Here is a 27,627-nt window from a genome sequence, read left to right on the forward strand (position 1 = left end):
CGCTAGCATTTTGCAAGCTAAATACGCTTGCAAAATGCTATTTTTTCCACGGGAATTTAAAATGCGATTTTCCCACGGAATAGAATTCCGGAATTCTCGCGGTAATTTCCGCGAGAGTTCCGGTACGTGTGCACATAGCCTTAAGCTCAATGTGGGTGTGTACAGTATGTGTGCGTGTGCATGTCCGGGATTGGCATCCGCACCGTCGCAGCTACAGCCACAAAATTTGGCAGAGTCACACGTCTGGACCCCGAGAGCATCATAAGCTATGTTTTGAGGCGAAACTTTAACCCCGCGCGTTCCAAGTCACCAAACAATTTTGCCCCTATCTACATAATGGGGAAAAAGTGTGTATCAAGCCCTGCCCCTAATTATGATGTCATAATGGTTGCCATGGCGATGCCAATGTCATAGTAGGTTGCAATGGCGAAGATGCTGTCACAATGGTTGTCATGGTGACGATGTCTTAATAGGTTGCAATGGTGATGGTTATGTCATAACGGTTGCCATGGTGATGATGTCATAATGGGTATATGGGCACGGGACTATGGGATGGAGGATATGTATGACTGGTATATGGGCACGGGACTATGGGATGGCGGATATGTATGATGGGTATATGGGCATGGGACTATGAGATGAAGGATGTGTGATGGGTATATGGGCACGGGACTATGGGATGGCGAATATGTATGATGGGTATATGGGCATGGGAGTATGGGATGGAGAATATGTATGATGGGAATGGGACTATGGGATGGAGGATGTGTGGGTATATGGGCACTCAACTATGGGATGGAGGATATGTATGATGGGTGTATGGGCACGGGCATATGGGATGGTGGGTATGTATTATGGGTGTATGGGCACGGGACTATGGGATGGAGGATAATTATAATTTGTTATAACCAACCACGGTTAGTTACTATGCCCGGGCAGCGCCGGGCTCTTCAGCTAGTTGTCTCATAAATTGACACTGGTCAGAATTGTAAATCTTGGCCTGGTCAAGAAGGTTAATAAACAGTTGGGGGTGAAGGAGTTATTGGAAACATGTCACAACTTTTCTGTCCTACCAGCTTAAAATATCAATTGAGTGTCAGCTATGCATTCCACAACTACTTATGAAACCCCCTGTCCTGCGTTGTATGATAATCTGTTCGGTCTGGTCTGATGTGCGTCGCTTTGTTTCGACCACTCTGCCCCTCCTCGGCTGCTGTACGCATTCCTTGACGTGAATAACTTGGCTCGCTTAGAGAGAGCGCGTGCGCAGTCAGATGGAATCTCGCGCGTGCACAGTATGCTTTGCCCAACTGTGGGCAAAGCCGAAAAGCAGTAGTGCGCATCTGTACCTCCCTCCAACTTGGGAAAACCCCTTATTCTAACTATGTTTGTGCTGGCACTCTCATTCCCTATCTCTATTGTGCTCCACTAAACTATTTCCACTATTGTCCTATGCTACTGTTACCTTCTATTCTATCTACTAGCCCTAATCCTATACACAAAACATGTAAAGTACATACACATTAAAATATCAGTAAATGAATATATTAACATTCATAAACTCTATGGAACCGCACGTATTTAATCTGAACACTGTTCAAGAAGGGGGAGGCATGTGGCTGCCTCTGTCACCCCCTTTCACGTCCTTGGATGCACATCCAATTGAAGTGTATTGTAGTACACGCCCATCAGGTGTTATCCTCTAAAGAACAGCAGCAGAATGGGACCTAGGTTAAGGGACATATTACCATGATGCTGGGGCCCAGGATGAGGGACATATCACCAGGATGCTGGGGCCCAGGATGAGGGACATATCACCAGGATGCTGGGGCCCAGGATGAGGGACATATCACCAGGATGCTGGGGCCCAGGATGAGGGACATATCACCGGGATGCTGGGGCCCAGGATGAGGGACATATCACCGGGATGCTGGGGCCCAGGATGAGGGACATATCACCGGGATGCTGGGGCCCAGGATGAGGGACATATCACTGGGATGCTGGGGCCCAGGATGAGGGACATATCACCAGGATGCTGGGGCCCAGACAGGATAAACGACACGTATAGCAGGATGGGGAGGCACCCTGGGTCATCTTGCATCAAGGCCAATCGGACTCTTGATAAACCACTGCAGGAGATGATTGTATATGTAGTTGTAAGGCGGCCAGGGTGGTAGTCGTGGCAACATGCTTTACTGTTCCCTCACCCTGACACCCCACAGATAAAACACAATGTCTCTTCTGCTGCACATGCAGCGTGCGCAGCAGAACACTTAGTCACTGTCAGTTTCTTCCAGTTTTGTCACTCCGGCTGTTGTGAGCTCATTTTCGGGTTTGCCTCTGGCTTCTGGTGAGGGTTATGGAGCTGGCTGTGCTGACAGAGGAGTAGTGAGTTCTCTACTTGGACTCCCTCTGTTGGTGAAGGGAGGTAATGAAGCTGATCTGAATGGCAGAGACCGGCCACCTGAGGAAGAGGACTGCGATTGGACATCATGAGTTTCTGATGGGATTTAAGGCAGCCGACTCCCTAGTTTCTGGCTGGTGATTTCTCCTGACTGTGGCTTCTGGTTTCCAGTTTAGTTCCTGCCTTCTTAAAGCTAAGTTTCCTCTGCTATTATTCATATGAGTTTTTGTCTGGTTTACTTAGTTTTTGTGTTCAGCCAGCCCTGGCTGGGACTGGGCTGAATCCCCATTATGTCTCTGATCAGTTGATCTCTTTTGTTCTGTCTTCAGAATATACCTGAGTGCTGATATAGGGAATTGAAGTCTAGCGACTTCAGGGCCTTTTTCTATCAGACGTGTTGGACATTTTTTGGCAGGGTTTTTTGTGTGATTGCAGACAGCAACTTTTCTTTCCTGTCCTTTCTAGTTAGTAAGCCCCCCCCATTGTTTGCTCAGCCTATCTTTCTATCTGTGTTTTGTGTTTTCATCTTGTTTCACCCACAATATATGTTGGGGGCTGTCTATTGCTTTGTTGTCTGCTCTGGGGCAGTTTAGATTTTCCCCTTCTTTCTTTAGGCTTTTGTTCTCCGGCCGTGACGAGGCGTCTAGGACCACCGTAGGCACGCTCCACGGCTACTGCTAGTTGTGTGAATAGGATCAGGGGTCTGCAGTTCGCTAGTTACCAACTTCTCCGGTTTTCTGGGCTTAGCTTGCTTTTTGTTTTTTCCTCCTCGGTGACTCATAACACCGGCTCTGGATTTCCCAGTTCCACAAAACACTTCGGAGTGAGTCTTTTCCCAACAGTTCAACTTTACTTATAAAAGGGGCACTCATCACCTTGGCAGCACAATTCAAACAGAGCCACGTATCCTGTACTTTCCCTGCCTTCCCGGAATACTCTATTATTTTCTGTAATCTTTTTTTCCGGTGTTCAGTTGTACTTCTAGTTAGACTCTGTTATGTCCGTGTCTTACTTTTCCCTGCCATCTGGGCAGTCTCTTTGGACAGTCAGTGTCCCTCCTGTGCCTTCCATGTCACCAGCTCCCTATCAGCCCCTTGTCCGGTTCCAATTGGGAAAGGTGCCAGGAACGCCATCTCAGCTGCTCCTGCCCTGGTCTTAGACCTCGGTTCCGTCCCGAGTATGATTCTGTTGAGCTGGTGCCCGACTGCACTATTCTCCAGTCTGGGGCCCCTTCCTGCCAAAGCAGCTTTATCCCCATGGCCTGCAACTGTCTGCTCCACTGCATTCAACCTGCCCTTGGGCAGGCTGCCCAGGCTTCTCCCTCTAATCAGGAAGTGCGTGACCTATATCTCCCTGGTCTGTGCTGCTCTACTCGAACTCCTCCCCTCTGAAAAACCCCTTGCTGCCTGTGCCTAAACTGACACTATTATATATCCTATTCTTTAGCTCTAATGTGCCCCCCTCTATTCTAACCCTGCTATTACTTTACGCTAACTTTTATCCCTAAGCCTAAACATATACACTGTACATGGCAGATACAAGGTACCACAGTACATAAACATTACATTACACAATAAAGAAGAGTGAGGTGCCGCATGTAATCGCCCGAACAGTGTCCAGGGGAGAGGAGGCTCTTGAGGTTCCCCGCCACCTTGTAACATAGTGTGTACCCAAGCTTGATCATGGAACGGACAAAAACCCTTATCTCATTTCTTATAACCTCACGTATAAAACAATTTTGAATCCATTGTCTATAAAAAATGTTAAATTCTGTGTGTTGGAAGGTCTAATGTTTGCATCACTTCCATGTTGTGACAGTCTGTAAATTAGAATGTAAGCATCTTGTTCTTTGGGACTTCACAAAAAATGTAATTAAGATTTTGCCAAGATAAGATACTGTAAACTTATCGCATTTATATAGACAGCTCTCAACTGAGAACTTTGCCCCAGTGGCCTCTCTGAATAATCTGTGACTTTCATAGTTGTGCACCTAATAAATCAAGTGTTCCCTGTTGCCCAATTTTTAATTTTCTCTCTAATTTAGTGAAAGTAAAACATCTGTTTTCTGTCAAAAAAAAGGCGTATTTTTACTTGTCTGTTCTTTGACATATTGAAATTGTGGTTTAAATTTTGAATATTAAGTTTTTATGGGATGTACTTTTTTTTTTTTTTAATTCGACAGTCTGGAAGCTTCCGGTTTCTTCCTAGACCACGTGCCATACATGCATACAAAAAGTGATCTACCCTGGCCTGAATCCACTTCCAATATATGTGGATTTGGGCGAAATAAATGAAATCTGTGAGCAAATGACTGTTCAAACCAAGCACAGGTGCATCCTTTGTGTTGTCAAGCACCTTACCTACTTGGATAGGTAATATCGACACCTCTCTTCCTTGATTGACAGCTCTGGCTTTACAGGAACCAGAGGAGGCTGTGATGGATGAAAACAAATGGTGGGAAGGTACACAGAGCTTTTATGTCTGGTTTGAATGGTCAGTTTGTGCAGACTCCCTTTTTCAGATGCAGGAACAGTTGTATAGGTTATGGACACTGATGGTTGTATTTCAGAGCTTGTCCTACTTGTAGAACACCGGACCAAATGGGATCTAAAATGGTGAACCCAGCAATTAGAAGCGAAGTTTGTCCATCATCCTATGCTCTATCGATGACCAGCTTGTCACACTTTAGGGGAAGAAGGGCAGTAATGTCACAGGACAAGTGACCTTGGCACTTTTGTCGTACGTATTCATGTGACTTGAAAATGTGTCCTGCCAATCAGCAGGCTAGTGACTGTTACTTAAAGCTGGCTGTCCTTTCCATCTCGCCCAACCACCAACAGATTCCTTGGATTATAAACCCCTCCCCATGTGAACAAGTTAACAATGTTGTTGGAGTAGTGATATTTTTGTTTAGTGCAAATTTTTTTTATAATAATTTTTAGGGTGCATGTCTCACAGGGTAATGACAGGACAGCACAAAGAAACACCCCTGAGGAGCTTCTAAGAAGCATATAGCTGACTTTTAACCTCTTTCCTACATTAGACGTACTATTCCGTCCATGTGACCTGGGTCCAAAGTCCCAAAGACGGAATAGTACATCTAGCGCGATCAGCTGCGCTCACGGGGGGAGCACAGTTGATCGCGGCCGGGTGTCAGCTGATTATCACAGCTGACACCCGGCGCTATGTGGCAGGGGCAGTCCCCTGACATGTTAACCTCTGGCACACTGCGATCAGACACGTTCGCAGTGTACCGGGGGTTTAGGGAAGCATCGGGAGGGAGGGGGCTCCCTCCGTGCTTCCCTGCAACCCCCACAGCAGCGCGATGTGCAGCGCTGCTGCGCGGGTCTCCATCCCTGCAGGTCCCCGAATCCAAGATGGCGACGGGGACCTTGGGGGGGCCTGCAGGGAACTGGCTTCCTCAATGCCGGCATGAGGAAGCCTGCAGCACTGCCTGTGACAGATCGCTGATCTGTCACAGCGATCTGTGATGTGACAGATCAGCGATCTGTCACATGACAATGATGTCCCCCCTGGGACATTGTAATAAAGTTTAAAAAAAAAAAAAGTATAAAAACAATTTATAAAAAATCGCTAAATACATTTAAAAAAAAAATATTCCCTTAAATTCATTTTTTGACAATAAAAAAAACAAAAACAAAAGTACATATTTGGCATCTCCGCGTCCGTAACGGCCCGCCCTATAAAACTGTCCCATTAATTAACCCCTTTATTGAAGCCCTTAAAAAATAAAAACCGAAGCAAAAAATAAAGCTTTATCATACCGCCGAACAAAAAGTGCAATAACGCGCAATCAAAAAGACGGATATAAATAATCATGGTACCGCTGATAACGGCATCTTGTCCCGCAAAAAACGAGCCACCACACAGCGTCATCAGCAAAAAATAGTTATAGGTCGCAGAATAAAGCGATGCAAAAATAATTATTTTTTATATAAAAGTGTTTTTCATTGCATAAAAGCGCCAAAACATAAAAATAAAGAAATGAGGTATCGCTGTAACCGTACTGACCTGAAGAATAAAACCGCTTTATCAATTTTACCGCATGCGGAACGGTGTAAACGCACCCCCCAAAAATTCATGAAACGCTGGTTTTTGTTCATTCTGTGTCCCAAAAATCGGAATAAAAAGAGATAAAAAAAATGTCACGGGCCCGAAAATGGTACCAATAAAAATTATCAACTCGTCCCGCAAAAAATAAGACCTCACATGACTCGGTGGGTCAAAATATGGAAAAATTATAGCTCTCAATATGTGGTGATGCAAAAACTATTTTTACAATAAAAAGCGTCTTTTAGCGTATGACAGCTGCCAAACATAAAAACCGCCATAAATAGTAAATCAAACCCCCTGTTATCACCCCCTTAGTTAGGGAAAAATAATAAAATTAAAAGTAAATGTATTTATTTCCATTTTCCCATTAGGGCTAGGGTTAGGGCTAGGGGTGTGTTGAGGTTAGAGTTGGAGTTAGAATTGGGGGCTTTCCAAATGCGACATGGCGTCCGAATCTCAATTCCAGCCGAAAAAGTCAAATGGCGCTCCTTTCCTTCCGAGCTCTGCCATGCGCCCATATAGTGGTTTACCCCCACATATGGGGTATCAGCGTACTCAGGACAAATTGCACAATAACTTTTAGGGTCCTGTTACTCTTGGGAAAATAACAATTGGGGGTGAAAAGATCATTTTTGTGGAAAAAATATGATTTTTTAATTGTACTGCTGTACGTTATAAACTTATGTGAAGCCCTTGGGGGTTCAAAATGCTCACCACATATCTAGATAAGTTCCTTTTGGGGGTCTAGTTTCCAAAATGGTGTCACTTGTGGGGTGTTTCCACTGTTTAGGCACATCAGGAGCTCTCCAAACTTGACATGGCATCCGATCTGAATTCCAGCCAATTTTGCAGTGAAAAAGTCAAACGGCGCTCCTTCCCTTCCGATCTCTGCCATGCGCCCAAACAGTGGTTCCCTCCCACATATCAGGTATCGGCGTACTCAGGACAAATTGCACAATAACTTTTCGAGTCCACTTTCTCCTGTTACCCTTGGTAAAATAAAAAAAAATTGAACCTGAAGTAATTTTTTTTGTGAAAAAAAAGTAAAATGTTCATTTTTTTTTTTTAAACTTCAAAAAATTCCTGTGAAGCACCTGAAGGGTTAATAAACTTCTTGAATGTGGTTTTGAGCACCTTGAGGGGTGCAGTTTCTAGAATGGTGTCACTTTTGGGTATTTTCTATCATATAGACCCCTCAAAGTGACTTCAAATGTGATGTGGTCCGTAAAAATAAAATGGTGTTGCAAAAATGAGAAATCGCTGGTCAACTTTTAACCCTTATAACTTCCTAACAAAATAAAAATTTGGTTCCCAAATTGTGCTGATGTAAAGTAAACATATGGGAAATGTTACTTATTAAGTTTTTTGTGTGCCGTATCTGTGATTTAGGGGCATAAAAATTCAAAGATGGAAAATTGTGAAATTTTCAAAATTTTCGCCAAATTTCCATTTTTTTCACAAATAAACGCAAGTTATATGAATTAAATTTTACCACTAACATGAAGTACAATATGTCAAGAGAAAACAATGTCAGAAGCACCGGGATCCATGGAAGCATTCCAGAGTTATTACCTCATAAAGGGACAGTGGTCAGAATTGTAAAAATTGGCCCGGTCATGAATGTGCAAACCACCCTTGGGGGTAAAGGGGCTAAAGAAATAGAAATTAAACACCCTAGAATTTTCAAAGTAACCGTTAAGCATAAAATGGCATCTGGTGACGATTCCCCTTAAACCTACAATATCCATAGTGGTGCTGATGAAGTTGTCCAGTTAGAATGTGATCGCTTTTGTATATGTTGTTGTTGTTCACACCGTCCTAACATGGCTTTGAAGTGGATTTTTTTTTTCTTAAATGTAACTGGTATGAGTTGATTAGAATTTTACGATGGGTTCCTTTTTTTTTTTTTTTTTTTTTTTTTTTGCATTTGCCACATATCTAGAACTGATTGTCTATGATTATAAATTCCACCCTTTTCTATAAGTTTTGTAATTTAGGTATATCAATAATCTCCGCTATTTAATGAGTGGTGTATTTCACTTTTCTTTGCTGACGCTATTTCCCTTGTCTTACAGGAAGGCGCCAGCATCAATAAGTCACTGCTTACTTTAGGGAAGGTGATTTCTGCTCTTGCAGAGATGTCAGATGTGCACAGGAGAAGTTTTATCCCCTACAGAGAGTCTCTGCTCACTTGGTACGTCATTTGCAGCCTCAGCAACACATGTGTTCACCAGCTTGGCTTTCTCATTCTGGACAGAAGAGATGAAAATGCATCTTGATCCCCTCGGGTCATTTTCCCGTATGAACTGCAATAGAGTCGCAATTACAATGTGAAATCAGCAGTGGGGTGATCTTCTGAGTCTTGTTCCACATGCCTACACAGACCGACGCAAAAACCTGGATTATTCTTTTCCCAATATCATGACTTTCCAGTTTTGTGCTATTGCATTTTGCTTTGTGCACTTTTTTATATAATTGAATGCCAGCAGGTTATGCCATGTAATCTGAGGGCAGCATGATGTTGGTGAAGAGAGCCTGATTCCAGTGATGTATCAACTTATTGCTCTGTGTTGCTATATCAATACAATCAGTATTTTATCAGCAGCAGATAATCGCAACAGGACTAGGTTTCTTGTGCCTCCTAGTCAAACCACTCCGCAAGCACTGATTGGCAGCTTTCTGTGACAGTAAGCTGCCAATCAGTGGTGTGGGTGGGGTTATACAGGGCTCAGCATTCCAAGCAAGCGCTGTTAGATCTGCAGCAGTGAAAATGGGGATTCTCACAACTGCTGCACCTATAAAACTAGGTGATCACTGGAATCGGGTTCTCATCATGTTCTTAGATAAAAAGCAAAAACCTGCTGACGGATTCCCGTTTAATGGTGAAGAATATAATTTTTCTTTCTAAGTTATAAATTAAATTTTCCAGGACTTGTATGTTTCATTTTTTTGGTCAGTATAGCTGTGTACTGACTTGTTTTTGGTGTGGCTATCTGTAATTTTTATTTGATTTTTAATTTTTCCCTCCATTCCGCTTATTAGTCATATTAATTTTATATCTAGATAGACTGGACTTTTATGGACACTGATACCAAATAAATGAGATGAAAACATGTGTTTTTATTAACAACTTTGCTGGAATTGACGGAAGTTTTACTTAAACGGGCCTTAAAATTGGTCATCAAAGACTTGGGTCCATCAAGTTCCACCTTTCTCCACCATTTATAAAATATCTATTGCTAGCTTATCTGTACCCAACAATGCCATTTGTTGTGAGAAAAGTATCCAGCCCTTGTAGAAATGCTCATATAGTACCTGCCATTACTACCTCTTATGGTCGGGTTCCACGGTCTGACGGCTGGAATCGCCTTTCTTCCACTTGTAATGAATAAATCATGTGCCTGTCCTTTGCACTGACTACACATGAATGAAATCACATTGGCGTTCTTTTCTTCTTGGCTACAGTCCAACTTTTGTAACCTTTCACTTCCATTCATGCAATCGAGTAAAGACTACAACTTTCCAATATCATTTTTAAATTGTGGAGCCCAAAACTGAATCCTTGGATGTGTTTTTTAAATAGTACCATAACGTTGTGTTTTTTTTTTTTTCCAATTCTCAAAGGCTCCTAAAGGAGAGTTTGGGAGGAAATTCCAAGACCGCCATGATTGCTACCATCAGTCCTGCATCGGTGCACTTGGAGGAGAGTCTTAGTACACTTCGGTATGCTACTCAAGCCAGGAACATCATCAATGTGGCCAGAGTCAATGAAGACTCCAATGCTTCTCTGATTAGAGGTACCTGCATTAGTCATTAGCAAAAAAAAAAGCAGTAATCCATTACCATTGAATATCTTCAGAATCACATTTTATGTATTTTTCTATACTTCACACTTTTAAGAGCTGAAATCGGAGATTGAAAAACTCAAGGCTGCTCAGCAATGTGTGCAGGGGGTTGATCACTCGGTATACGAGGCGAGTTTACAGGAGATATGTTCTCTGAGGGAACGTTTGTCCTCTCAAGAGAGACAGCTGACCGAGACCCAGAGGTAAGTAGAGCCAATAGTCCAAATGTTTTATGTTCCAAACTATTGCTTTCCCATTTTTTGCTCTTTTTTTAAATTTCTTAAGCAATGACTGTTGTAACCATTCTTAAGAATGTCAATGCTTGTTTCATTTTTGGAAGTTCTCTCGTTATGTACATGCCCTAGAAGTGCAGTTTTGCAGGTAGACAATTTAATTTGACTGCTTTTACTGGTCAAAATCCGCAACGTCATTAACGAGTTCATATGTATCAAAGTGACATGAATTATGTGCAAAATTACAGTAAATCATGACTATAAACATGCCGCTTTCCAATTTTGTTGAGATAATGTTGAAAGAAATTAATTTAACTTCTAGTACTGTATTTGTAGCTGTAAGGTCTTATTCAAACAAGTGTATAATCTGTTCATTTGCACCGTGGACCATATATGGAACCCTTATAACCGATGCATCAGTACAAAAGGCCAATTTTCCATGTGGACTTGTAGGAGGAGGAGTCCCCGCTGTGTAGCCGGGCTGGAACCAAGGGGACAGTCACCAAGGTTCCTAGGGGGACTGTTTCTGGGGGACATAATTAGGATGCACCAGAGGGTTCTAGAAGGGATGGGGCGGAGCAAGTATGAAAGGGGCTGAGGATGCCTGCAGGGGGCACTCACCGAGCAAGAGAGAAGGATCAGGAAGGCTAGAGGGCGCCAGAGAGCCAGAGCTAGAAGAAGAGAGCAGTGACTGGAGGGACTAGAGAGAGACAGAAGAGAGATGGCACCCAGCCGTCCAGCAGAGAGACATCGACCGCGCCTCTCGCGGCCGTCACCTCCCGACTCAACCCACGGCTGCGGCCCATGGCCACCGCTGCTCCACTTGAGCCCACAGCTGCGGCCGCCACAGCCCGACTCTGGCCTGCGGCTGCAGCATGCTTTCTGCTGCTCGCGGCCCCCGCGGCTCGGCTTCGGCCCACGGCTTGTCCGCCGCCACCCGCGGCTGCCGCTGCCTGTCCCCAGCTTGTGGCTGAGGCCTCCACCCCCCCATTCCTTCTTCAGGGGCTTGCTGTGCCCCCGCTTTGCCTGGGCGTAGGAACGCCCAAAGTCACCGCCAGATTCTCGACGGCTGGGTCAAGCGGCTGAGACGCCAAAGAAGCAGTATCGACCACCACTCTGCCGGACGTCAGAGAGTATAAGTGACACGTTATAGTTAATACCCTGGACCTGTAGTCGGCCATACCGCGGCCCTATAGCGACCGGACTTGACCGGGTGGTCGTGTTCATGTTACCAGTGTATTCTTGTTTTGATCCCTGTGAGGATAACTGTTGATAGTTTGTTGGTTACTCAAGATGGCCCATATATATTTATATATTTACATCTTAAGTTCATCCCGTCTCGTCACTGCATCCCGCATACCTGCGATTACTACAGACTGATAGTCTGCGTGGGAGGCAAAAAAACACGCTTGGTACCAATTTGGAGAGGAAGAGAACTTTAACTATAATGGAACCTATTGGAAATCAATCCTATGTCAATATCAACCCTTTAATACAAGGAGAAACTTTGACCCTTAGACCCTAGTCAGTCAGAGGCCTCTCATACAGCCAAATTAGATCTCTTGCTTTGCACTGAGGAGGGGCAACACCCTGAAACACATCTGTAAACTGAGATTCTGCTTTGGATTTTATCCCGAGTAATTTGGCAAGGGTCGATATTGACTTTTAGGATTGCTTCTTCAATAGGTGGCACTAGTGTTCAAGTCCTCTTACTCTCCGGAGAGGCAATTTGCATATTTAACCTCCCAGAAAAGCATTGCATGGTCTAGAAGTCCTCCTTACATTGGAATGTCTCTTGCCACATAGGCTTTACCCATTAAAAACAAAACACACAGCATGCACTAATTTGGTCCTTTATTGGCCACAATAATGCACGCAGTGAAAGACTGCTCCAATCTGAAGTGCAGATTAGCAAAATGCATCCAAAATTTGCTTTTTGTGACTCCTGATAGTAATTTTAGATTTATTTTTTTGGCGGTCTAAACCCAATCTTACTGAAAAATATATTTCTTGATGCAATGGCTTAGAAAAAGATACCAGTTATGTTGAACTTCACTTTTATGCATGCAAAAATTGAATTGTTAAAAAAAGTGCATGTTTTTGTCATTTACTAACTGGAATGGTAAAAATTTGATTTCAGATCTTGGGAGGAAAAACTTAATCTTGCCAAATATCAAAAAATGGAAGAAGCTAAGGAACTGCAGGTACATCAAATTGTCACTCAACAGATGTCACCATATCTTCTCTAGAATTTTCTTTTGTCCAAATACACTGGGGAACGCAATTATTTAGGAGTTAGGTCAGACAACTGTTCTTAATTAATTTTTGGATGCTGAATCCAGAAATGATCTCAGTTTTTCTCTATCACGTCAAGTTTTTGAACTATAGGATTTTTGTCTTCTCAAAAATATGTAGACTACTGTACCTAAAAAGTGTGTTTTTTTTTTTAAATAGTACAAATATGAACAAAAAATGAAATATATAAGAAATAGGCATGACAAATGTTTTTTAACACTATCATGTTTTTTACAAAGGATATAGATATATATATATGCAAGTATTTAAGGTAAAAATGTACATTTATAGCTTTTTCTGGAGTGTTTAACTTGAGGACAATCACGTTTGATGCTCCAGCAATAGTCAGCCATCATATGTACATCCCATCTACCCTGGTAACGGTCTTCCATAACCTTCAAATCTTGGTGAAATCGTTCACTTTGCTCATCGCTAACAGCACCAAGATTTTCCGGAAAGTTGGCAAGATGGCAATGCAGAAAATGTAGTTTAATACTCATGTTGCAACCAAGCGCTTTGTAGCTCTCCAATAGTTTCTGAACAATTTCTTTGTAATTACTTGCACGTGTATTTCCAAGAAAGTTCTTGACGACGTCTTTGAATGATAACCAAGCATTCTTAAGATCTGACATAGTCCCGGTGAAATGTTCATCTTTGATGAGCTGTCGAATTTGTGGACCATCAAACACACCAGCCTTGATTTTTTTCAATGGACAGTCCAGGAAGTGCCAACATGATGTACTTAAAACAGTCGCCGTCAGTTGGCAATGCTTTTACAAATTGCTTCATGAGACCTAGTTTTATGTGCAGAGGTGGGAATAGTATATTCTTCCTGTCAACAAGTGGCTGATGTAGAATGTTAGGATCTCCAGGTTTAAGACCCTATCTTGGAGGCCAATTCGACTCAACCCAATGCTTTTCTCGAGCTCTGCTATCCCACATACAGAGAAAGCAGGGATACTTTGTGTACCTACGTTGCTGACCAAGAAGGAAGCAAACCATTTTAAGGTCAACACAGATGATCCAATTGTGTGTGTCATATTTCAATAACTCAATAACTCTCTTTACATCTCCATGTTCTTCACGAAGAGAGGCAGAATGCCCAATAGGAACTGCACCAAATAAATTGCCATTGTGTAGAAGGACACACTTAAGACTCCACTTTGAGCTATCAATAAACAGTCGCCATTCATTTGGATTGTACATTGAAAGCCCTAATTCTCGTAGTAAACCAGGAATATTATGGCAAAACACAAAACCGCTGTCACACCGAAAGTACTGCAAAAATGTACTTTCTCTAGTACGAAAGTATGATACCTTCGCTCCTTGTTCAAGTAACTGTTTCTCATGCAGCCTTGATGCTAGTAATTCTGGAGCTTTTTTTTGATAAGCCCAATTCACGTGCTAAATCATTTAACTCGTGCTGATCAAATCCCTTACGAACCGAATCCTTGTGAATTTCAAATTCTGCATCATTGCTGTCCCTGTGTTCGTCAACATCACTCAGAACTTCTAGAGATGGTAGCTGTTCGAAAACTGGCACTGGAATTTCAGCTGAATGAGGCATTGGTCTGATAGCTGACGGTAGATTTGGATATTCTATTTTACTTTTATTTTTCCTGTTAAATCCTGATGTTTTCACTAAACAGAAGTAACAGTCTGTGGAATGACTTTTTTGCTCTCTCCACACCATGGGGATACCAAATGCCAACTTTTCACGTGTTCCTTTGGTCCACATCCGTAAACTCTCGACACACTGCTTGCACACTATGCGAGGGGCCCATGGCTTATCTTGATCACCGAGTTTTATTTTAAAATATGCAAAATATGCTTGTTTGACAAATGCACTGATGTTTGCCCTTTGAACTGGAATGGTGAAAACACCACAAATATAGCAGAAGGAGTCAGGGTTGTTTAGGCATTTACGACGAGAGGAAGAAGGTGCAGACATGATCTGAAACAAAGGAAATATGTACATAAGTAAACAAAACACTGAGATGGAAAGTTACAAGCTTTGAAAACTAACAAAGAAAAAAATCATAAAAGATATATAAATTACAACTAAGCGCCCAATGTAAAGAGAAAAGCTATCACAAATCCTATTTACACAAAAAATGTATCATAGTTGGAATAAAGATATTGATAATTATGACGTATTGGGAGCTGTACACACCTCTCACCACACTGTCTCAGTTGTGACTACTCTTACAAGTTGCCACGTAGCTCTATATGAGTCGAATTGTACTCAGATAACAAGTCTTATTACAGAAATCAGTGCAATTGTGCTTCTATGGCAGGTAAGTTGAGGAGGAAAAACTTGACGTGATAGAAAAAAACTGACTACATTTTTGGAATCCGCATGCCAATTTTAGTATTAATCAGCTCAAAAACCTAACTCAACAGAAAATTTTTTTCAAATTATTCCCCAGTGATATTATTATTTTTTTTTTTTTATATACCAGAAAGCTGGCGTTTGCTTTAAAGTTGACAACCGGCTTCCCAACCTAGTGAATCTCAATGAAGATCCTCAACTGTCTGAAGTACTTGTATACCTAATAAAGGAGGGTCAAACAAAAGTGGGCAAGCAGCACCCTGGTTCTGATCATGAGATCCAGCTGGCAGGAGCCCTAATTGCCATCGACCACTGGTACGTACAGTTCGCTGCAATAATCCAACACTTTTTTTTTATTTTTAAGTTCAGTAGTTGTCTTGTCCCATGACTTAAAAATCATTAAGTGTTATATTCTGTTTACTGCTATGCAGTAAGGTTTTCCGTTTTTAGAAGATTGTTCTCCTTTTCGCCTAGCTCCGATGTTCGTATCCCACCACTTCTTCCCTAGATAGTGTATGTCAGCCATGTTGCATGTTCATATCTATACATCTTTGGTTTAGAATAGTCCCTTTACCTGCTGTAATCGTGCACATCTACAAAAATTCAGCTTGGAAATAAACCACCTGGAATTTTTGTCCGGGCCTCTTCAGTAGAGTTAAGCTTTCTGATGAAAGTGTGAGTACTGGTACATAGCGATATCTATAGGAACTGTTTCACAAGAGCTCCACAATTGCCGCCTAGTTTTGGAGTCAGAATAATATTTGTAATGCGTTTGTACAGAATTATATATTATCTACCAAGTAATTCAATGGTTTCACAAGATAAAAATAAAGAACTGGTTAAAGATATGTCTAAATATCATTGTCCCTTTTTAATGTTTCTCCACAGCATCATCAATAATGAATATGGCAAAGTGACTCTGATTCCAATGCCTGGAGCGGAGACATTTGTTAATGGAAACTTGGTTCAAGACTCGGTAGTTTTGCATCATGTAAGCATTAGATTCATGTCAACACTTGCCTGTAATCTTCCTTCTTGAGATTATGATTCGGATATTGATTTTGTGTTTTTATTTTAACACCATCAGTCAATATATCGATAACTTGAACAGTAGCTTAATGGGAACCTGTCAGTCAATTCACACTGTAAAACTATGGGCAGCAGTGGTTTTCGCCTGCCTGCATTGATTGCAGCTAGGTATGTTTTTGTTCAAAATGCTCCATGGTTTCAGCAAAAAAACCAAACAGTTTAAAGGGCCAGCCAGCATCTCACCATCCCGCTCCTGTTGATAGAATAGTCTCTTCCATGCATGTGCATTGGGAGAGACTTGTCAATCAACTAGTGCAGTGTTTGGAGTAGCCAGGCAGGGACGGTGTCCAACTAGTATAATCTCTTCCTGTGGTCTCTGGCCGGCTCTTCAAACTATTCCTCTAAAAACGTGTGCATGTTTAACCCCTTCACAAATCCCGCTCATTGTCACCCCTGCCACGTGATTGGTGGGGCGCCACTGGATAGTCATGACAGTTGGGGGTTTGCAGAAGACCCCCGTGCCTGTCATTGTGAATCTGCTATGAATGCAGGCTCATGGCCCGCGTTCATGGGTGATTGTGATTTTTGGTATACATATCCGTGCTGAAGCACTGCTATTTATAGCTCAGTCAATCATACGATCATAATTTAGTCTCCTTAAGGCTAGTTTCACACTAGCATTCTCAGGCGCAGGGCCGCTGCTAAGCCTTGCCCCCGGCCGCGCCCCCTCCGGTCAGTTCCTCCTCTGATTGCATGACGTTGCATGCGATCAGCATACCCTATATTTAGCATTGGGTACGCTGACCGAGCACTGGTCGTGCGCTGATATGGTTTTGCTGGTGCTGCGCCCTTTTGGCGCTGCGCCCAGCGCACAAAAACACGCTGTATTGCATTTTTGTGCGCTGGGCGCAGCGCCAGGAAAATCATACCAGCGCACGTCCAGCATATCCAATGCTAAATATAGGGTACCCTGATCGCATGCCTCGTCATGCGATCAGAGGAGGAACTGACCAGAGGGGGCGGGGGCGGTGCTTAGCAGCGGCCCTGCACTGCGCCCGAGAACGCTAGTGTGAAACTAGCCTTAGGGACTACTAAAGTTAAAAGTGAAGTTTTTAAAAATGACAAATTAAAAAAAGTTCAAATCGCCACACTTTTCCACAAGTGCAAGTGAGCAGCATACTGGAACGGTGATAGCCTGCTCTGGTGTGGCTAGTTATGGGCAGCAAGCACCAGGAGGCGCCCTAGATGATGCAGGCTGAGGTGGCATCCTTTGATGGCATGCCTGAATGAATTACGATGGGAGGCATGTTGGAATGACACACACCTATATGGAAAGTCTATATAACGCAGGCCAGAGGCAGGGGTGCGATACAGCGCACTGGAGCCAAGTGACCTGGAATTTGCGGGTAGTACCGGAAAAGATCTGGAAGGGTGGGCAGATGTGCAGGATCCGCATTTACATGTGGTATGACCACCAGACAACTGCTTCCGTACTCAGTTGTCCCCTTCAGGAGAATGGAGACAAACACCAAGCAGCAGTATGTGCATCAACAGCCTAATGTGAAGCCCCAGGAGCATGTGGAGCTGCATCAACCCTGTGGCAGTGGTGTTGGCAGCAGTGTCAGTGAAAGATTGGGTACAGCAGCAGATCTAGTCTGTGGAGCTCCATTGAAGTGGGCGATTCTTCAACTTCCAGAGAGTTTATTTCGGCTGAGATGTGTGCTCCCTTCAATCCGGTACCATTTGATTGCATCACAGTAAGTGATCTTTGACAGTTCACTCAGGAATGTGTATTTTTCTCTCTCGTTTATTGCCAGGGAAGGAAATGTGTGGCAAAATCTAAACACAAGAAGTTTGCGCTTTGTAAAATGCGTCATGCGTACCTATCTTTAACATGGTGTATGCATGGATATGCGTTTGCATACATTCACCTGTGGATGCGTACTCGTGTCATTTCCAAGGGTATGGCGTGGCACGGAAAACGCAACATGTTGCAATTTTGGGGGCATCAAATATCCGTGGACATATGCGTGCGGACGCTTGCAGACAGAGTGCATCAAAACAACGCATTACAGTCTCTGGGAATGCAGGTGTACGCAAGAACATACGTACGCTTTGTGTTCGCATACGCAAGAATTTACATAGATGCCCAATGGGCGCGGCTTGTGTACATTCAAAAATTCACCCACAAAATAGCACTTGCCAATCGTCCGCAACCGCATGCATGCGTTTGCATGTGTATTTGCATGCTGTTGCGGTTGTGGACGATACGCTGCTCATTCAACCGCAAATGTGAAACTAGCCTAATCAGAACAGAAGTTAAAGAATCCTGAACCTTCCTCTCTCAAAAAGGGCTGCATAAAGGACAGAAGGTTTGGACCATTACCCCCTGTATCAGATGCTTCTAGTAAGTCAGATAGCGATGATGACTCCTCCTGATTCCTCTTAAATGAAAAGATCCAGGCACTTGTTCAGAAAGAATGGAAGAGAGGCTCTTACCCCATCTTTTAATAGGAAGTATCCTTTCGATAAGCCTTTTTCACCTATCTGGGACGAAGCCCCTAAACTTCATATGGCCAAAACTCAAGCTTTTAAGAAATCTTCACTCCCCTTTGATATGGGGTTATTGAGGGATCCCCTCTTTAGAAAAGTGTATACTTTTCTTAGTATGTAGGTGTAGGGGAAGTGAACTGACCTATGGACTTGTCTGCAGCAGGAGGGCTCATGTACAATGCGCTGGACATGGACTGCTGTTTATGAAGGTGGGGGACAGCTAGAAATAGTGAGGGATGGTGGAGTACTGGGTCTCGCCGCTAGGGGGAGGCCAGGGACAGAAGAAGGTGTAGTACTGCAGTTTGGCCACAAGATGGGAGCAGTGAGGACAGGGTTTAACAGCAGCTTATGGCTAGGAAACCGCAGAGTCATGGGGGGCGGGGTTACAGGAGCTCTAGAGGGGGAATTCCCGGGGAGGGGAATAAATAGTTGCAGAGAGTTCCAGAAGGGTCAGTCCAGGGAGAGGAGCTTAGAGGAAGGAGGAGACGGACAGAGAACAAGCTCCAGCAGGGACTGAGGAGGAAGACAGTCAGGGGAGTGGCCCTGACAGGAGGAGCCGCAGAACAGAGACAGCCTGGGGTACCGCAAATGGACGGACTTGGACGGGTGAAGCGCTGTGGTGTTAGGCCTAGGGCAGCCACAGTGAAAGAGCCGCGAGGGACGTCAATCAGGAAAAGGAAGCAAGTGAAAGGTATCCGGGCCTGTGTGCGGAAGTGTCATGCAGCTGCTGTGTGGTGCTGCGGTCGTCAAAGGGACGGCCAATAAAGAGGACCTGTTGGACGCACATCAGTCTGTCTGTTCGCGGCGGAAAGGGACCACCCCCCAGTCGGCTCACGTACCTACATAGGGGGGTGTAGAGCCTGCTGTTTAAGTCCCTTATGCTGCTAATGTGTATACGTGTGTGTGTGTATGTATGTATGTATATATGTGTGTGTGTGTGTGTGTGTGTGTGTATGTATATATGTGTGTGTTATATATATATATATATATATATATATATATATATATATATATATATATATATAATATTGTTGCTATCTGTTATTGTGAGCCAAATCATTTATGCCATAATGTGTGCTTTATTATGCCATGTATATAATAGGGAGAGTGCAGTTAGTAACTAGATCACTAGATGAAGATGGGGAGCATAGACAGGATAGAGACTTGGGATAGTGTAGATAGTTAACGATAGGAGCTTTAGGACTTTAGGTAGAGGGGAGAAGGGCGAGGACGTGGACAAAGCTCGGGTGGCCTTATGGCCTGAGCAGTGTAAATACCCAGCAACGTACCCAGCTATCCAGGGCTTAGGGGGAAGATCATATGGCAGCAGCTCCTACAGACAGAGCAGCATTATAAAGGAAGGAAGCAGAGAAACACAGGTCACAGCTGAAGTGTCTGGGCAGGTCGCTCCTAATGTGGCGGATTACTTTGTGGGCTGAATCTCTCCTGACTGGGGCAAAATGGGCAGGGGAGCGCTTTACTGAGGTGATGCTGAGAGGCCATCTGGGATGTGTCATCCTGCGCAATTAAGTAACTTGGGGAAGAGAGAAGGTGAAGATGAAGGGATGGACTGCGTCAACTGTGAACAAAATGCTTTGCCAGGACTGGATGTGCTGTGTCCTGAAGCAATAAAAGTTGTTCAGTTAAGATTTGCGCTGGACTGTGTTTATTCAACTGAAACCTGTGGCTACAGGACACCAGAGGGACGGTGAGGACTCTACCAGCACCGTGAGTACAAATCACGTCATGCAAAATAAAAAACATCCTTTTTATGTGATGGGAGGCCCGGGCACAACTGTAACGGAGTGCATGGCCATGACTATGGCTCTGGGCCTCCCTCACAGGTATGTGGGAGAGATCAGCCTGGGCTCTAAAATCCACAGTAGCAGCACCATGTCCGTGCTAGATCTTTAATGATCTGCCTGGATCGCCTAGAAGCCCAGTTGAAGGACAAGGTGCCAAAGACAATATTTTGTCCCTAGACACAGAAATCTTGGACTTAATGCAAAAGGCTGTCTTCCTGGAAGTTCTTGTGTTGGAATGGGGGACTGTTCCTTCAAGACTATAATAAATCTGAAAAGCGTGAACAAATTCATGTGAATTCAGGTATTCAAAATGGAATCCATAGAGTCACCAATAAAGATGCTTTTTACAGCACATCCCTCCTGACAGCACCATCAGGAGGTTGTCCTTCTTATCTGTGACAGGGACAGGAACACACAAGAGGTTAAAAGGCCCCTCCCTCCACCACCCCTCAGTGTTTTTCCTGTCCCTATCAGGGACGGGCTCAGAGAGGGCTACCTGTTGCTTCCAGAGAGCAGGAGCTCCTAATGCCGGATGCAGGGGAATCGAGCTGGGGTCCTCACATCTCTCCCCTTTATCCTGCTAGAGGTCCAGAGGCAGACACCCAGCCGAACAAGGGGTCCCTCAGCCTGGTCCACGTGAGCAGTGGATCCTGGAGTGAGCCGCTTCCCCCTCCTGAGGGGCTCTCCGCTCGCGCAACTCATCCCGGCGCGCGTTTGTCAATGCACACTGAAGTTTTTTGTCTATATGGATGAAAAGATTTCCCCTAGAGGTTTGAGGGTTTATCGCAGATCTCCATTCCCTCTAGATGTTAGCTTCACTGAAGAGTGGGAGGCTTCACTTAGAGAACGTATGTTTAATTTAATAGGGTGTTTATTCAAGAAGAGAATTGTCTTAGTAGATGCATTTGTTGAGAAAATCATGAATTTATCTAAGGAACTTCTGGTGAATAGTACACACCCAGAATTCAATAGATTAAATTCTGACATAGCAGCTCGAATACTTAAATTGGAACAAGATATAATTGCATGGAAGTCCAAAAAATTACAGCGGGATAGGGATGATTTCAAAAAGATTAGGAAGGAGATGAAAAGGTCAGTGGGATCTTCTATATTACCTATGAAAGATCCCACATTAGTCCCTTGTGTGGTATCTGATGGGGTGAACAGTATAAATAAACAGGATAATGTTGTTCCTGATACCGTTATGTCTGGAAGTATTCAAATCGCTACTATTGAGGACATTAACAATACAAATCATAAGAAGATCATGAAAAATAAGATTATATCTAATAAGCTTTCACCCGATATTTCTACTCACCCAACTGCTAATATTCAGGATGAGCGGGTGACAAAGGAGGTTTTTCCTCATGATGTCCCCTTTGGGGATAAGAAAAATGGTGATATGGAAAATAATAGACAAGATGTAGTACGAAATCATGTTGAAAATTCAGTTAGGGGATATATTAATAGTAAGGGGGACAATGTTGTGTCTCCCCTTGATATAGATAAAAAATTGGAGCAAGTGAAACAGATGGATAAAATTAAAAAACATAGACTTTTAGATTTAAACACCGTTTGACAGTCTAGTCCCCTTGATATACTTATTTCCTTAGCAGCTGAAGAATCGGAGGGAGAGTCTAACATTTTGGATCTCCCTTTATTCGAGGAAGGTGAAGTGGATAATATTCCACATTCTCCTCTTGTCCCCATCCCAGATAGGAGACCTGAAATTGTACTAAATACTAAGATTGTGGACTCTTAAGTGTATGCAATACACCAAGGTTACTTACCGGTAGCCGGTTTTTCCGGAGTCCATGACGGCACACGAGAGAGGGGATCCGCCCAGTCAGGACTGGAACCCTACTGAAGATAATAGGGGCGGTACCTCTCCCTCGCTTCAGTTGGTTTACAGAGCATGAGAGGCCCCCCGGGTTAGTACACATGGTAAAACTATCACCACATTATATCTAACTAAAAAAAATGCACCCAAACTATAGTGCACACCACCAAAGGAGTGAAAAGGGGGGGAATATACAGGTGCCGTCATGGGCTCCGGAAAAAACGGCTACCGGTAAGCAACCTTGGTGTTTTCCCATCTCCCATGACGGCACACATGAGAGACTTTTGTAAAATAAGACACCTTAGGGAGGGACCACCGCTTGAAGCACCCTTCTACCAAAGGTTAGGTCAGTAGAGGAAGATAGATCAAGTCAGTAGTGCTTAAAAAAGGTTGAAGGTGAGGACCAAGTAGCGGCTTTACAAATCTGCTCAATCGATACCTCATCCTTCTCTGCCCAGGAGGTAGCCACGGCTCTGGTGGAGTGAGCCTTGATGCCTTCTGGAACCGGAGCGCCACTTGCGGCGTAGGATAACATAATGGCCTCCCTGATCCATCTGGCAATGGTACTCTTAGCTACCCAGTGCCCTTTTCTACTACCCTGAAAGGCTACAAAAAGGGACTGATCTTTCCTCCACTGACTAGTTACTGACATATACTGTACTATGGCTCTTCTTACATCTAATGTATGGAACTTTTGCTCCCCAGGGTTTCTAGGATTGTTACAGAAAGATGGCAAGGAGATCTCCTGAGTCCTATGAAACTTTTGGACTACCTTGGGGAGATAGCCGGGTCTGGTCTTAGAACCACTCGGTCATCCAAGATCTGTGTATATGGAGGACATATAGATAGCGCTTGTAGGTCGCTCACTCTTCTGGCTGATGTTAAGGCTACCAGTAAGACAGTTTTAAGTGTATGTAGCTTTGGTGACAGCTCTAGTAGTGGTTCAAAGGGATCTTTGGTTATCTTAGGCCTCTAAGACTAGGTTGAGGTCCCAGGGTGGTATCTTTGTGATAATGACCGGCCTTGACCTGCCACAGGACTTGAATCGGGACACCCACCATTGGCTGCTAAGTTGCAGTTATATAGGGCCCCCAAAGCTGAGACTTGACTTTGTGTGTTACTGGCTAACCCCAGTTGCAGCCCCGACTGTAAGAATTCTAGGATAGGTCCCACTGGTGCTACATCCCCCAAGGGTTCCCCCAGGAAGTCTAGGAACTTTTTCCACGTTCTACTGTAGGTTTGGGATTTTATAGGTTTCCTACTTTTCAACAGGGTGGAGACTAACCCTGGAGAGAATCCCTGGTGACTCAGTAGCGTCCTCTCAAATTCCAGGCTGCTAAATGGAAGCCTTTCACCTGAGAGTGGACCACTGGTCCCTGGGAAAGCAGGTCTGGAATCTCCGGTAATATCCATGGATCTGTCACCAACATGAGTCTCAGAAGGGAGAACCAAGGCCTCCTCGGCCAAAACGGAGCTATAAGAATTATTATCGCTCGATCCTCCCTGATTTTCCTGACCACTACTGGGATCATTGTTATTGGGGGAAATGCATAGGCCAGGATGAACTTCCAGGGTATTTTTAGGGCATCTACTGCGAAGTGGTTTTCCCTTGGATTTAGTGAGCAGAACTTCCTGACCTTCTGGTTGTGTGTGGTAGCGAACAGGTCTATTTCTGGTTTGCCCCAGGCCTGAACTATTTGTTGGAAGACTTGGGGGTTTAGGGGACCATTCCCCTTGTCTTAGGTGCCTGCGACTCAGGAAGTCTGCCTGTATATTTTCTACCCCCTTTATGTGCAGTGCTGTGATGGATAACAGATGTTCTGCTAGCTGGAAGAGTAGATCCGATATTTGCATGAGGCCCCGAGATCTCGTTCCCCCCTGGTGATTGATGTAGGCTACTACTGCCTGATTGTCCGTCATGACTCAGGTGTGGCGGCCCCGAAGTAAAGGAAGGAAATGTTTCACGGCTTTTTCCACTGCCCATAGTTCTTTTACATTTGAACTGTGATCCTTTTCTAGCGAGGACCAGGTCCCTTGTATTGAGTGGGATCTCAGGTGTGCTCCCCATCCTGTGGCACTCGCGTCTGTTGTAATGATGTTGTGGAGGAACGCACACAGACCTGTTCCTCCCACGTCACCACCGTGACATAACTACACAGGCACAGCTCTCTGGCGCCCCCTTTGTCTCAGGTCAGTAGAGGAACTGCACCTAGAGCAAATGGTCGCCAGGGAGGAGGTCCTGTTACCCGCTGGGGGTTCTAAGATTCGTGATCAGAGTAAAAGCATCAGCCCAAGATTAAGTTTATAGTTTAATTGCCTTAAGGGCGCCCTAGATAATTACAGAAATATACAGTAAATTTGCAGTCAGAGAAAAGATATAACAATAAGGGTACAAGACTTAAATTGACCTCCAGCTTAATATCTTATCAGATTGTAGGGTCATGTGGGTGCTGGGGAGCTCTGCAGTCCACAGGTACAAGAATCTTAGTTGCCGGACAGACCCCCCAAAGCATGGGCCGCTGCTCCCCTCGGCAGGTCTGTCCCCAGGTCCTTCTTAGATCGTCTTCGTCTGGATCTTCTGTGTGAAAGAATAGCACACGACCACAAACGACCATAAGTCCCAAAAAATAGTTTATTATATCAAATCATTAATAAAATAATTATTAAAAACATTCCATAAAAATAGATGTATTATTCATATACTGAACCATTATTGCAAAAGGGTCATGCCACCCAGATATAGAACATACAATGTGTGTAAAATAATAATAAAAAAAAAATTAGCTACCCGGTCCCGACGCGCGTTTCGGCGCTAAGCCTTCATGAAGGAGACCAGGAGAGGTTGTATATTATATTATTTACACTCTTTTTCTCACATGTTTCACATTGGTTCTCTTCTTTTGGTCGGTAGGCATCCGTCATTTTATGGTGACACAAACTGTGTCTCCTTTTTTTGATACTATATGGATGTACTGAATAGGCATACGGTGATATACACTGGTTTATTGTGGTAGTGTTTTACACTTATGTATATGGTTACAAACTGTCGTTATTTCGGTTGCATGTGAATTATATGCACTGTATTATTATTATTATCATTATTATAAATAACACTGCAGTTTTGTCATTATCAAAATCACTTATTTTGTATTTTTAATTTTTATTTTTACACACATTGTATGTTCTATATCTGGGTGGCATGACCCTTTTGTAATAATGGTTCAGTATATGAATAATACATCTATTTTTATGGAATGTTTTTAATTATTTTATTAATGATTTGATATAATAATAAACTATTTTTTTGGGGACTTATGGTCGTTTGTGGTCTTGTGTGCTATTTTTTGTTTCTATCACGACTGTCCTAATTAGTCCAATACTGGTCAGTGATATATTATTATATATTATTGTTTATTAATATTATTATAAATATGTAGGAAAATTTTGCTGACTCTCCTTATCATTTTCTTTGTGTGTGAAAGAATGAATATCTGCCAGGGGCTGCTAGTCCTTAAACACGCTAGGTTCCTCCCCCTGTGTCAGAGGGTGGGCTAATAATCCATGCTCCTAGGATGGAGCCAAAGCGTCTGGGACACACAAAGGACGTATATTCCTGCGTCTGCTAGCAGGTACATTCTAATTGAAGCCCTAGGCTTTTTTCCAGCCCCCTGCTGGCACGGCTCCGTACTTGAGCTTTGAAGCTCTGTTTTGGGCCTATCCTCATTATCACACCAATGGCCCTGGCTATTTAGCATTGGAACACTAAATCCTGCTTGTATTTACCAAGTACACAGCACCTGGGGGTATAGAAGCCGTTAGCTGCCTGTAATTCCTGAACTTAGACCAAAATGGATGCCAAGCTCAGACATATGGCCCCATATCTAAGATGGCGGCTGCTCCTTCCTGCTTTAGAGAGCGCTAGGGGGTATCACATTCCTGTGATCCCCCATGCGCCCTTCCGCACCCTCTCCTTGCCGGGACAGCCCATCAGCGTTACCATGGTCCCTGCCTCTCTTGTGGTGAATGGTGAAGTGATACTGTTGGAGAGAGAGGCTCCAGCGTAGCAACCTCCCATTCGTCCCAGAGACCGTGTGTAACCAGCTGAGGGGGTTGTGGTCTGTTTGCACGGTGAATTGGCGTCCGTACAAGTATGGCTGCAGACGCTGCAGGGCCCACACAATTGCCAGACATTCCTTCTCCATCGTGGAATAGGCCACTTCCCTCGGCAGGAGCTTCCGGCTCAGGTACAGAACGGGGTGTTCATGGCCCGTAGTGTCGACCTGGCTGAGCACAGCACCGAGGCCGAAGTCGCTGGCGTCGGTCTGCACTACGAACGGCTGCATGAAGTCGGCTGCCTGTAGTACAGGAGAACTAGAAAGGGCGGTCTTGAGCGCCTGGAAAGCTGTCTCGCAGGCGACTGTCCAGTCGACTGCGACAGGCAGCCTCCTCTTGGTGAGGTCCGTCAGGGGCTTGGCCAGGGCACTATAGTGTGGAACAAACCTCCTATAATACCCGGCTGTCCCCAAGAAGGACATCACCTGCTTCTTGGTCCTGGGGGTGGGCCAGGATGCGATGGCATCCACCTTCCCGGGCTCTGGGTTCAGAGCTCCCCCACCTACCCGATGCCCCAGGTAGTGGACCTCACTCATACCCAGCTGGCACTTTTCGGGCTTAATGGTCAAACCTGCTCGCTGGATCCGCCCGAGCACCTGCACCAGGTGCTCTAGGTGATCTTCCCAGGTGGGACTGAAGATAGCGATGTCGTCTAGGTACGCAGTCGCGTACCCTTCCAGTCCCTCGAGCAGCGTGTTGAGCATCCTCTGAAAAGTGGCAGGGGCATTCTTCATGTCGAATGGCATCACCGTGGACTCGCACAGTCCGAATGGGGTGATAAAGGCAGAGCGTTCCCGTGCCCCAGGGGTCAGGGGAATCTGCCAATACCCCCCTGCTCAGATCCCTGATGGTCAGGTACTTGGCCCCGGCCAGCCGATCGAGCAGGTCATCGATGCACGGCATTGGGTATGCATCGGTGACCGTCACAGCGTTGAGCCCCCAGTAGTCCACGCAGAACCACGTAGTTCGGTCCTTTTTAGGGACGAGGACTACAGGCGAAGTCCACGCACTATTGGACACTTGGAACACCCCCAGCTTCAGCATCTCGTCTATCTCTTGGCGCATGTGCTGCTGCACCTCAAGAGAGACCAGATATGCTGAACG

General features: G+C 44.3%; 1 protein-coding gene across 2 annotated transcripts in view; it reads left to right on the forward strand.

The window, feature by feature from the left end:
* The window catches only part of LOC141101581 (kinesin-like protein KIF14), a 303,968-nt gene that overhangs the window by 141,124 nt on the left and 135,217 nt on the right, over nucleotides 1-27,627 (forward strand). For both annotated transcript variants that reach the window (XM_073590711.1, XM_073590710.1), the window contains exons 10-15: nucleotides 8,554-8,672; nucleotides 10,103-10,275; nucleotides 10,379-10,526; nucleotides 12,697-12,760; nucleotides 15,314-15,498; nucleotides 16,072-16,174. In XM_073590711.1, coding sequence (XP_073446812.1) covers nucleotides 8,554-8,672; nucleotides 10,103-10,275; nucleotides 10,379-10,526; nucleotides 12,697-12,760; nucleotides 15,314-15,498; nucleotides 16,072-16,174 — 792 coding nt within the window. The remainder of the gene's footprint in view (nucleotides 1-8,553; nucleotides 8,673-10,102; nucleotides 10,276-10,378; nucleotides 10,527-12,696; nucleotides 12,761-15,313; nucleotides 15,499-16,071; nucleotides 16,175-27,627) is intronic.

Source organism: Dendrobates tinctorius, unplaced genomic scaffold (genome assembly GCF_039654945.1).
Source record: "Dendrobates tinctorius isolate UK_male_01 unplaced genomic scaffold, ASM3965494v1 ptg000120l, whole genome shotgun sequence".
NCBI classification, from domain to species: domain Eukaryota; kingdom Metazoa; phylum Chordata; class Amphibia; order Anura; family Dendrobatidae; genus Dendrobates; species Dendrobates tinctorius.